At 43.3% G+C, this 12470-nt stretch overlaps 1 protein-coding gene across 1 annotated transcript in view; it reads left to right on the forward strand.

Moving 5' to 3' along the window:
* The window catches only part of LOC141790902 (multiple epidermal growth factor-like domains protein 9), a 76007-nt gene that overhangs the window by 26958 nt on the left and 36579 nt on the right, over positions 1-12470 (forward strand). Inside the window, exon 3 of the mRNA XM_074671055.1 lies at positions 10680-10819. Coding sequence (XP_074527156.1) covers positions 10680-10819 — 140 coding nt within the window. The remainder of the gene's footprint in view (positions 1-10679; positions 10820-12470) is intronic.

Genomic DNA, 12470 nt, shown 5'->3' on the forward strand with positions numbered 1-12470 from the left:
CAAATCCTGACACACATTCGCAGACAAACACACATACACACCTACTCCCATACACATTCATACTAACTGTAAAGAGAGGGGAGAGAGAGACATGGCTGGGCACCGAGGACTGAGGTAAGGAATAAGCTACCTTTGGGGGCTATCCACACTGAGGAAGGCTCCCGGCCCACAAGAAGCACAGCCGGAGACTTCCCCGCCCCGCACAGACACGAGGCCCCACAACACAATGCAGTGACCTATAGCCATGCAGACGAAGCCGTCCCCTGGCAGCAACCCCAGAAGTGGACCAGGAGCAGCCCCCAGTGTGGAGAGCCCCCACAAGGAAACACTGGAGCTAAAAACCATCATACTAAAACAATAATAAAAATGTAAGAAGAGAGATAAAATAACATAAAATGGATAAGTAAAATGACATAAAAAATTAAGAATAAAATGATAAAAGTTTGATTAAAAGAATGGATAAGATATACAGTAATACAATAAAACAATAAGTAATAAAAGAATAAATTAACTTGGTTAAATCAAGTAAAAGCTTGATTAAAAAGGTGAGTTTTAAGCCGCTTTTTAAAAGTATCAGCAGACTCTGCAGCCCTGAGATTCTCTGGCAGGCTGTTCCACAATCGGGGGCCATAATAAATAATAGCCGCCTCCCCCTAGTTCTAACTTTTGGTATGGTTAAAAGGCCAGTGCCAGAGGACCTCAGGGTCTGTGAGGGCTGATACGGTAAAAACAGGTCCGATAAATAAGAAGGCCCAAGGCCGTTTAGACATTTATAAACTACTAAAAGAACCTTAAAATCGATCCTGAAACGCACAGGGAGCCAATGCAGCGATTTTAAGACTGGAGTAATATGTTCCCGCCCTCTGGTCCTCGTCAGCACTCGTGCGGCTGAATTCTGTAATAATTGGAGGTTGGAAATTGCCTTTTTGGGAAGACCAGAGAGCAGGGCATTACAATAATCTAAACGAGAAGAGATAAAAGCATGCATCAACACCTCTGTGCAGGCCTGAGAGAGAAACGGGCGGACTCTGGCTATATTTTTGAGATGATAAAAACCGATCTTAGTTACATTCTTAATGTGTGGCATAAAAGAAAGCTCAGAGTCAAAAATCACGCCCAGATTTTTTACAGAATTTGTTGGTTTAAGACCTTGAAGTTTTGGTAAAAGTTTCTCTCTCTGGCCTTCAGGACCAATGACTAGAACTTCTGTTTTGTCCTGGTTGAGTTGTAGGAAATTTGCTGCCATCCATGACTTTATATCTAAAATGCATTTAAAAAGGGCATCAATGGGCCCTGTGTCATCAGGAGACACGGCGATGTACAGCTGCGTGTCATCAGCATAACTATGGAAGCTGATGCCGTGCCTCCTGATGACATCCCCCAGGGGAAGCATGTAAAGATTCAAAAGAGTTGGACCTAGAATTGACCCCTGGGGGACCCCACACTTTATCTCATGGGTTCCTGAGGAACGTGTATCCAAACTTACAAAGAAGCTGCGATTAAAAAAGATAAAAATTGTAATTTCATAAATTTTATAAATTTGCGAAAAAAATAAAAATGGAATTTAAATTTGCAAAAATTTGCAAAATCTTCCTAATAATTTGGGTTATTTTTTCTTTAAAAAAATTGACATTCAAACAATTAATCAGGAGCAGCTCTATAGAATACCACATGACTTTTCAACCTGATGGTTTCCAATTCATTTGAATTTTTTTTTTCTGTACAGGTTCCAGTTAAATCTTTGGCAATCAAACCTTACAGGCCTATCTTCTGCAAAACAGTCTTTTTATGACTTTTCCTGGATGCTCCACTCTTAGGATCTGTGACATTATAACAAACGTGAGGAAACATTGCACAAGTTCATCTTTCTTCTGTGGTGTGAAACTCATGAAACAGTTTCTTGTTAACATCTTGATGTTTCCTTGCATGTTTTTAGAATTTAAGCTGTCAGTGTTCCACAACCCGGGAGCAGTGTGTCACACTTCCTTCTGCACCGTTGCTTATTGACACACCCCTCAGAATATGTCCACAAACTAAGCAGAGCCTCTAAACCTGCTAAGTGTAGCTCCCTTATTATTCTGGCAACCTTATTCCTCCTGGCAGTTAAACCAGTCCTCACCTCCTCGCCGCAGATAGGATGTTTGTGACTATCTGCCTTTATCCCTCACGAGTCAGAGCCGATGGGCCGGTATTTCCACCGCAGCCTCAGAATGGGGTTAAGCTTTGTGGCCCATGTAATACTGACCTAGTTAACATGCTGATGAAACGCAGAGGGGCTGGGCTAGCATCGCACAGAGCAGTGAAATCACACCAAAACAATAACATCCCACTCCTTCTGGACAAGAGGCACAAATTAACACCAGGATTAGCATCACTGAGGGAGAAGGTTTTATCTCTGACAAGCATCATCTCTTCACATCCAAGATTATAATCTGTTCTTCGACCCCTCCTCCATGGGGCTGACAGGAGAACTGCTGGATGTGCAGGGTGCATGTTGGATGACACATTTCTTCATCAGTAATGACCATAGTTTGAGCTGGTCATGGTCTCAGATTAAGGTTGAATCAACTGTGGTTGTAGTGCTGGAAACAGATTTGGTAAAATTGCGCAAAAGATTAAGATTGAAGAATTATTATGATTAGTTCACTTGTTTGGATTTTTTAAAATGTGAAACACACAAGTATGAAAGAGTGTGTATTCTGCTTTCCTTTGTTTTAAACACAGACATAAAGTGCCAATGCTTGGTGTTCAGACTAAATGTGTGCAGGTTTTCAAACCTCTACATATTCACACGTTGGAGAAGTCCCTGAATCTGTCTGTGAACTGATGAAAATGCTCTGTTTTGGAAAAAGTCATGCAGATTATGGTCATGCAGACCTTGTGGACACGCCAAGCATAAACCAAGCTTAAAGGACAGAAGGGCAGAAGAGACTGATAGAGCACGAGCTAAAGGCTAAAACATGAGCTAAAGGCTAAACCCTGTGTTAATGTGTTTGAGCTAATGTTGGCTCCAACCCACAGTCAGGAGTTATTCTGCAGTGGTCGTCTGTCAGTAAAATGAAGAGCCAGGTTACGCTAGCTCTGCTTGGTGAGGTTGGAGTTGGTAGATGAGCTCTGGTAGGACAGAACCAGGATTCACTAACGTCACACGTTACAGACACGTCTCAGAGCACCGGGCTGTGAGTAGAGAGAAATATAGCTGGATACTAAACTACGCTACAAACTGACAAAGTTAGCTTGTTGTCAGGTTTCAAAGCGTAGCTCTACCTAACTGTTGATAAATACCTTACCTGGTGGAGTTGGATCTGGTAAAAAGTTCTTGAACAAAGAAAAAGTAGAGTTAAAAAGAAGATCTGATCTCCATTCATTCAACGTTCCTCTGGCCCAGAGAAACATCTTCAAAAGGTCTTTGACCCCCTCTGCAACAGCAACCTTGAACAAACAGAAATAGGTACTGCTGTAACAACCCTCCTCTGTTGGGAGACTTTCAGTTGATTGATACTTTTTTAAGTGATGTATTCACTTTTCTTCTCAATTGTTTTGTAATGTCCCTTTTAAATGTGTAATGGAGCCTGTCACAGAGGAATTTTTGTCACTTGTGACAGACAAAAACGTTTCTCTCTCTCTTTCTCTGCAGGACGTGGAAGTCTTAGGCCCCGTTTACACGACGCCGAAAACGGTCGATTCCGCAAACATTTCGTTGCGTTTTGGCCTTCCATTTAGACGAGACCACGTTGCGTTTTCAGTGAAAACGCAAACTTTTGAAAACGCTCCCCAGAGTGGAAAGATCTGAATCCGCTCCTCCATCCGGCTTCGTGTAAACACAGAGCGGAGCGTCTCAGGGTGAAACGCTGACGTCACCGCATGCGCACTCGCAGTTTTAGGTGAAGGCTCCGCGCTCAGCCACATTTCCAGTTGAGCCGGTAGTTGGCGGTAATGCGCGTTATGGTTGGATTGCCGACTGTCTCGCACAACAAAACGGCAGAAAAAGAAAGAACAGAAGAGGAGACTTCTCCCCCTGGAGTTGTATGAACGCGGATCGTTTTCACGCCGTCCTCATGTAAACGCGGGTGGCTTTTGAAAACGCAAAGGAAGAATCGTTGCGGGAGTCTCCGTGTAAACGGGGCCTTATACCCAGCTGTAATCAGCTGACATGCTGATGTTTGACTTCTTTTTTACCAACCCCACTTAACCAATCACAGCTCTTCCTTAGGATAGGGTGTTGTACCATCCTCTCTCTTGTAATTACACGTCCTGGGGAAACAATGCAGACTGCTCGGCTAACCCAGGGAGCTCTTCAAAAAGCAGAGCCCATAGCACCAAGAATGGCTGTGTTTGCATTTGGCAGTACTTGGTCCAAATCTATTATGAGAGTGTTCCTGACAGAACTCTCTCCTCATGCTATGTCAGGTTTAAACTAATGCAGATGCAAGAAAATCAACTGGAGATAACAATCGTGTATTTACATCGTTTATGGGCATTAATTTTTCATAAATCCACAAAATACATTTTTAGAGCTTTGACCTTCAGAGCAATACTCTATTCCCTCAGTTCTGGAGCTAACAGCCAATGCATGTTGAAAACGTTGGTGTGTCCATACCTTAAAGAGAGGGCGTAGTGCTTTTCTAGTCTTTATTCTTCCCTCTGGTGCCCCCATGATTTACAGATCAAAACGTCCCTAATTTTTCTCTATTTCTGTATAGAAGTATGGAGAAATATATTTCTAGAGGTCTGAAGCACTTCATCTTTAGCTGCTTTCTCTTAAAGGCCTTGTTTACACGCCACTTCATCTGAAAACCCTAAAATGCAGTGAAAAAAAATATGCATTTACACAGAAACGCCCAGGGACAGAAAAAACTGTGGTAGGCATGCCAGGCCTGTAGTTGGCGCTATAACTGTCTTTTCCAGAAGCAGCTTTTGGTAGATCTCCACTGAAGTAGAGTTGAGCCGATCATCTGGTGTTTTGGTGAATGCTAAGAGCAGAAGTGGAGCAACAGATGCTCATTTTTTTAAGACAGTCACAGATTGAGCAGCACAAACACAGCACGGTAGTTTGTGATGATCGTAACAACAGTACAGTTGTCCTGTTGTATGTGCTCATGCGAAGCGGAGTGAGACGTCAGCGTTTCCACTGAAAATGCCGGCTTACTGTTTACACAGCAAAGGTGTTGGCAGCGTTTCAGAAAAATCCCACTCTGGAGGCTGTTTTCAAAAGTTTACGTTTTAGGTCGGCTAAAACGCTGTTTCTATTTAAGCGCGAGGCTGAAACGCAACAAAACTCTTGCATTTCACCCTAAATCCGTTGTTGTATAAACGGTCCTTAAGGCACCCTGCTCCACATCCCCCTTCCCTCTGATTGGTCACCAAGGCAGACCTTGGTGTTTGAGGCCCACCCTTCCAACATGTCATGATCCTGTCTGGAGATCCCTCTAACCTCAATATTTCAGCAAGCCCTTGGGACAACTTGTTGATGTTGATTTCATGGCATTCATTTTGATAGGGGATTTCTACAACATGTGAATGTGTAGAGGTTTGAAAATCTGCATTGATTTAGTTACTTTCTATCTGTTTTTGAAATATAGGAGAGCAGATTACCCTCTCTTTAATAGTTTGTCCACATTGCCCATAGTGTGACTGAGGGTGTTCAATGCTGCTATGTTAGAACCAGTACCAGCATGTTCCAGAAAAGTCATGTATCCAGGACAATGATAGCATGGCCATCAGTAGGTCTGAATGAAACCTTCATTCATGCCAGTTTTTGGATGGTCAAACAGGATTCAGCTGTGCCAGGCGGTGTGTTTAGCATCTATTGTCTGGCACACGTGGTACTTTGTTTCCTTTCTCACGAGCTGTCAATGGAGGTCAGCACAAGGGGCGTGTGCCCTTTGTTTGGTGATGAAGGGGGGAGATGGTGCAAGGAAAAAACAGATTCTGCTTGGTAGTTGTTATGGATATTTGCATTACATTTGTATGGAGGCATAATTGTTTCAATTAGTGAGTGCTTCAATGCAAGTATGGCCTGTAGGTCCACCAAATTTAAGAGACATTTCTTTTCAGTCTCTCAACAAGGACAAAAAGGGCGAAGGCCTCTCCCAGAAGAAGCTCTTTTCATCACATCACTGCTCGTCTGTAATGAGACAGGGCTTGTCAATGAAAGTTATTGAAAATCCCTCCTACTCAGTGCAGGTTTGCTCACAGCCTCTCTCTGTGAGCTCCATCTGCTCATCAAAGAACAGTAACACTGTCTTTGTGCTGAAACACCAAAGTTCTACAACATGTCTCATCACAGCTTATATGTTAAGATAAGTGATGTGCTTCACAACGATGAACATGAACAGGTTCCCTTTCTGCAGCCTCATTTATGAGGCTTTAACTTCACTGAGGTCCATTTTCTCACCATCTGTTCTTCCATGTGCTTGTAGACCAGCCTCCTTAATCAGAGTAATGCTGTATTACTGCTGGAGGGGTTTGTCATGCATGCTCTTCCAAGCAGGTCAATGGAAATACCCACTGACTTATCTTTAAGTCAGACTGATGGACTACTGAAGGGACATTAGTTATCAAATCCTCTGATGCTGCAGATTGAGTTTCTGCTTTATAAGAGAGGTTGCATCATTTGAAATGAAACATCTTGGAGAGAAAGAAAAACAGTGACTTTAAAAATTTAGACAAACTTTAAAAACCACCTTTGTTGTCTTTTTGGATGATGTTTTGGAGTTCAAACTCCTGTATGGCATTTACAAACAGTTATGAGACTCTTTGAAATTCATGTAGGGGCATCTGTGTGACCCATAGATGCAAACACCAGCAACAGAAACAAGACTGGCCATGTCTCTGAGGCATTGTTTGATGCTTTTATTCAGTATTTGTCCACAGGAAGTGCCAAAGCCAAAACCAAAAATTCCTCTTAGGAGCTGTAGTTTAAAATGAATTTCATTAAGTGATGAAAATGAAACGATTCACATAAAACAACCATTAAGATTTTTTCTTGTCACAAAATGTTCCAGAGAAACTGATTTCCTGGTCTCTCTTATCAAAACTTCCATCAAATGATACATTTTTATCAACAAGTTAACATTAAATGTCACCTCTTTACCTCCTAACTGGCTCATGACATGTCTGAGGGGCAAGCCTCAAACACTAAGGTCCTACCATAGCCTTGTCCCTGACAGGCCTCCAGAAGGCTGACCAGTCAGAGGGGAGGGGGTTTGTGTAGTGGGAGTCTCAAAGGGACAGCAGCTAAAAGGAAGCGTTTCAAACAGAGGCGAAAATTAGGGATTTTTAAAACTCCAGAGAGGAAAAAAAAAAGTTTTTTTTTTCTAATGAAAATCATGCAAAGCTTCCACAGGAGTACCTGTGAGGCAGTATAAAGGCCAAAAAAGCACAATACCCCTATACCAAAAAGGACACATGCCAACTCAGTATTCTTGGTGTTGCTCTATTCTGTGTGGTGGTAATCATGTAGAATGCATAAGACTTGGATCTTCTCTTTCTTTTGCTTCCCCTAGCCTGTATTGTTTTTGTACAGAGCCAGGGTGATTGGGTTAATTCATGTGTTGTGATGCTAAAGTAGCTGTTTCTATCAGTGTTTATATTCTGTCAAAGAAAAGGAGGGAGTGAGTGAGGACATGCTGGAGTGAGTCCTCTGCACGCTGCACAGAACTGAACACTATTCCCATAAGGCGCTGCCCAAGTAGCTGCCTGTGGCAGCAGCTCTCTCGTCTTTGTCCGTAATTTTTTTTCGTCTCTTTTTCGTCATCTTTGTATTTGGAGTGGATCATCACTTTGTATGGTTCATTGTTGGTCACGGACACCAAACTTTTTATGGCTTCAGCGATATTTTTTAACTACTTTTCTCCTGTGTTTGTCTGGAGATCCTACATGCAACCATGGCTGCATTGTTTACATGCGAAATTAGCTGTTAGCAGCCTGTAGCATGTCAATGCTAACTAGTGTAGGGCTCGATGATTTCCCTCGAGGTGAGGACGACGTGCTGGTTCTCGGATATGAGCTGGGAGGTGACGACGTGGACCTGTCCTTCCATCCATCATTGTTGGGAACGTGGGATCTAGCTCCGGGGGATGGACGAGCTAGCCGTGCTAACCCAGCAGTATCGTGCTGTTCACGGACGTGCCTGACGGAGCTGACATCGGACGCCGGCCCCACATTGGAGGAGCTTCGCCTGCTGTGGGCAGACAGGATCCAGGAGACAGAGACTGAACAGACTGCTGGGGAGGCTCAGTCCTGGACCCTGTGGAGGTGGAGACTGGCTGGGCTGGAGAGTGGTGGACGAGTGGTGGACGGGATGTCGTCATCTAATTTCTTATGGACCTTTTTGCACTTTCTATACTCTTTCTTACTTTTGTTTTCTTAAATGCTGCGGTGACTCCTGAATTTCCCCCTGGGGGATAAATAAAGTATTTTCTATTCTATTCTATTCTATTCTATTCTATTCTAATGATGATTTTAAAGTGGAACTCTTCACTAAAGCTGCATTTCCACCAAGCAGTCCGGGTCGGTTCAGTACGGTATGGGACGGTTTGGGACAGTTAAGTCTGATCCCGTTTGCGTTTCCACAGCAAACTATGCCCTCTCGTGGTGGGCGGGGGGTAAGCCGGATTCTGGACGCAGCAGCTGGTAAACAATAGCACGACGCCGTAGCAGCTTACCCCGCTATTAAATCCAACAAAGAAGAAAACGCAACAGTAAACAAAGAGCACGGATGGAAGACATGCAGCATTTCGTCCTCTCTGTGATTTTCATGTAACTCTCTGTTACAAAGGGCAATCAAGCTTCGTTTCAGAGAAGTCTGTGTGCCGCCAGGAGAAATGCAGCTGCTGTCAGGGTAAGTGACGATTCTTTTGACCAATCAACCATCTGCAGTGTGTTGCTCCACCTCCCGAGAGCGGATTGGTTCAGTCTGGCACCCAAACGAAAGGGTCCCAATATAGTGGGACGGCTCGTCTCGGTTTTTAGGGATCCATCCCGGGATGAGTCAGTGGAAACGCCGCTAAAAGCGCACCGTACCCAGACAAACCGACCCGGACTTCTTGGTGGAAACACGGCTTAAGTCACTGAAGATTTTGCTCTGTGTCTGTGTGACAGTTGGACATCATCACTCTCATTTCGTTGCATCAGGGTCACGATGCATCATGTGAATAATTTCAGCTATTGTTTGTAATATATATGTGTGTGTGTGTGTGTGTGTGTGTGTGTGTGTGTGTGTGTGTGTGTGTGTGTGTGTGTGTGTGTGTGTGTCTGTCTGTCTGTGTGTGTTGGGCCAGAAAATGAAGGCTGTTGGCCTCTCAGCCTGGTCGTCAGCAGTGCCCACACCCCGCTGAGCATCGCCATGGGCCTCTTCATTTGCATTAAGTGCAGTTGTTTTAACAAAGCCCTGCTTGTATGGAGACCCACGCACACACTCAGAGGGAAGTGCTCCCAGTCACTCTTGATTTACTTCAATTGTTTTGAAGATATTGTCCCCAGATTATGTTTCACAGCCCGTTGTGGGGCTCTGGGGGCTGATCCAGTTTGACCTAGTGTTTATCTTTCCTCAGATGTTATCTTGATTTTAGCAGGAGCAGGACTTCTCTAAGTAGATCTAACAACTAGATACCTTATCACACCCCTCACTCTGTTCTTGTATTTGCAGAAACATTCACCTCCTATTTTTAACAGCCGGCTGTAGATGGAGGGAGAAGAGCCTGAGCCTGGGAAAAACACACGAACAAAGAGAAATAAATCATGTGTGTATTAGTGCCCGGGGCTCAGATGTAACTGGATTTATCTTTGCTGAAGCGTTCACTGGAGCAATCATAACGTGTTATATTAAACATAGAGAGCCAAGATGAGGCTATGTTGACGTGTTTTGTCTCTAAAGCCTTGGTAGGGCATGAAAGCTGTTCAGCCTATTAAAGGCTCTTCAAACCACACATCCTAAGAAATTTACAGGTGAAGACAAAGTGGATCCTCTGTGTCTCCATCTCTCGACTCCTCTGATTACTGAGCAAATAACTCTCATCTTTGACCTTTCCATTTCATCTGGTGTAATCCCCAAAGTGTGGAAACTGCTCAGATTGTCTCTTCACATTAGAGTGGTGTTAAGAGTGGCCATAATAATCAAATTCCAGTGTCCACCCTCAGTCTTCACTTGTCTAAGGAAAGCTCTGCACTGAAACCAAGCTCAGAATGTAAAATCAGGCAGCCATCAGCTGTGGTCTAACCAGCAGGAACGTGAATGACTGGTGTTCATTGGAAAGGTGTATTGATCATCATGAAGCTAGAGGAGTCACCCACTCATTGGGATGACTGATTGGATCCTTGAAAGAAGAAGACAACCAGCCTTCATGTGTGCAGGGAGTGTCTTTCATTTCTGTCATGTTACAGCCCATAAAATACTGCAGTGAGGAAAAATATGTTTGGGGAGGGGGGCGCTAAGCATGCTCATGGAGTCGCAGCTTGGTTCCAAACTTGGAATTGATTTGTAGAAAGCAGATGGATAGATGGGTGAACCTGCAGGAAGTGGAGTGTGGACATCAGCTGTCATGTCTGCAATCCAAAAAGCGAACCCACTGCTCCTCCTCCATTTCTGCGGCTTGTTGTGGTGTGGGATGAAATGCTTCTGTGTTGGGCTTTTTCCTCTACGTGACTGGGTTTGTTCTCTGCTCTGACCCTTTCAGCTCAGGGATATGCGTGTGCAAGACAGGAGTGTATGGACCCAAGTGTGATGAATGCCACCCCGGTTTCTTCCACTTCAGCAGCACGGGCTGCCGGCCCTGCCAGTGCCACAACCACACCAACTACTGCCACCCGCAGTCCGGTGAGTCTGCTGAGGATACACAGAAACTCAACACAACAAACTCTTTTCTTCATGAGCAATGAGGAAGAGTCACCTCTTCAACTTTGACCAATGGTGAAAATATTACTTTCAAAAAGGAATTAGTTATAGTTAGACAAGCACCGATCAATCTGTGCCGATTTCCTTATTTTGGGGGATCAGTGATTGGTGATCAGTGATTGGTGATCAGTGATCGGTGATCAGTGATTGGTGATCAGTGATTGGTGATCAGTGATTGGTGATTGGTGATCAGCCTATCCTTACATATGAAACTGATCTTATAAACCTCCAGGAAGGTCTGACAGCCAGCCATTGTTCTGACCTAAAACTCAGGACACTCTTTTGGTTGTTTAAGCTAAAACATAAAGATTGTCATTGTTTCACAGGTGTTGTTAAATGATTTTCAATAAAATAAGTTTGGAACGTTGCCAGTATATGCTGTCAGTTATAAATAATGAAAATCTGCATCGCAGGTCATGCATTTTAGAGATTGGTGATAGGTGCACCACTAGTTATAGTTACTCATTACTTTACAGTTACATTACTACTCTGACTCAAAAATTAAGGGAGTTGGAGACACTGAAGCAAAGTGTTACAACTTTACCCCGTCTTTCCTATTAAAAGATAAAATTGCACCAGAATTTCTTGTGATGTGTAAAATAGTTTGCCAGTAAACAGGGATATTTGCCCAGTGTGTAGTATATAGACATTTTTCATATTTAAGAAGCTTTAAAAGCACATTTTTCTTACCCAAATTAAAGATTTTTTTTCTTTTACTCTATGAGTAAAGTAATTTAACAATCATAGTTATCTTTTGATAGCTGTTATTAAGACACACTAGCTTCAATTCTGGAGACAGGGCCTTCAAACTTTTCAAGTGAAACTTTGAAACTCTGAAACAAGGATGTAACGGTTACCGGAAAAATGGTAAACAGTGGTAAAATTCCCAATGGTAATCATTAACGTTTCCTTTTTAAATCACCAAAATACCGTGTTTAATGACCTTCCTTTGTCAATAACTCACAGTGATGCTTGTTATTGCCTGAAACAGACGGAGCTATGCGTCAATTCTGTTCCCTGTGTGTGAGGGACAGCGCATGCACATCTAGCGTTGTTTGGCTTTTGCATGCAGATGAATGGCAGAGGGTGGCCGGACGGAGAGTGCAGCAGAGATTTTTACCCCTTCAAAAAGGACAAAGTCCAAAGTCTGGACTTATTTTGGTTTTTATAAGGATGAAGGAAAACTGATCAAAGATGGTCACCCTGTCTGTGGAAAATGCAAAAAGAAAGTCCGAGCAAAGGGAGGAAACACATCAAATCTTGTGACTCATCTCTGTGACCATCACACACAACTTTACAGTGAGTGTAAGGTAAGTTAACTTTTAGCTGAAAATGTCACGGTTTGTCAGTCTAAAGTTTATTAAGTTCTTTATTAAAGGACACAAACATTTAAAGAGTTCCTTATATTACTCATTAAAACATGTGGAATAATGAAGTATGCCAGAAGTGTCTGCAGGTCTCCCTGCACTCGACACATACAGCAAGCAGTGTGATGTTTCCACTATGTACGCTGTGTGTGTGTGTGTGTGTGTGTGTGTGTGTGTGTGTGTGTGTGTGTGTGTGTGTGTGTGTG

Source organism: Halichoeres trimaculatus, unplaced genomic scaffold, assembly GCF_033239565.1.
Source record: "Halichoeres trimaculatus isolate MK-OKI-2021-1 unplaced genomic scaffold, fHalTri1.1 fHalTri1_scaffold_5, whole genome shotgun sequence".
NCBI lineage: Eukaryota > Metazoa > Chordata > Actinopteri > Labriformes > Labridae > Halichoeres > Halichoeres trimaculatus.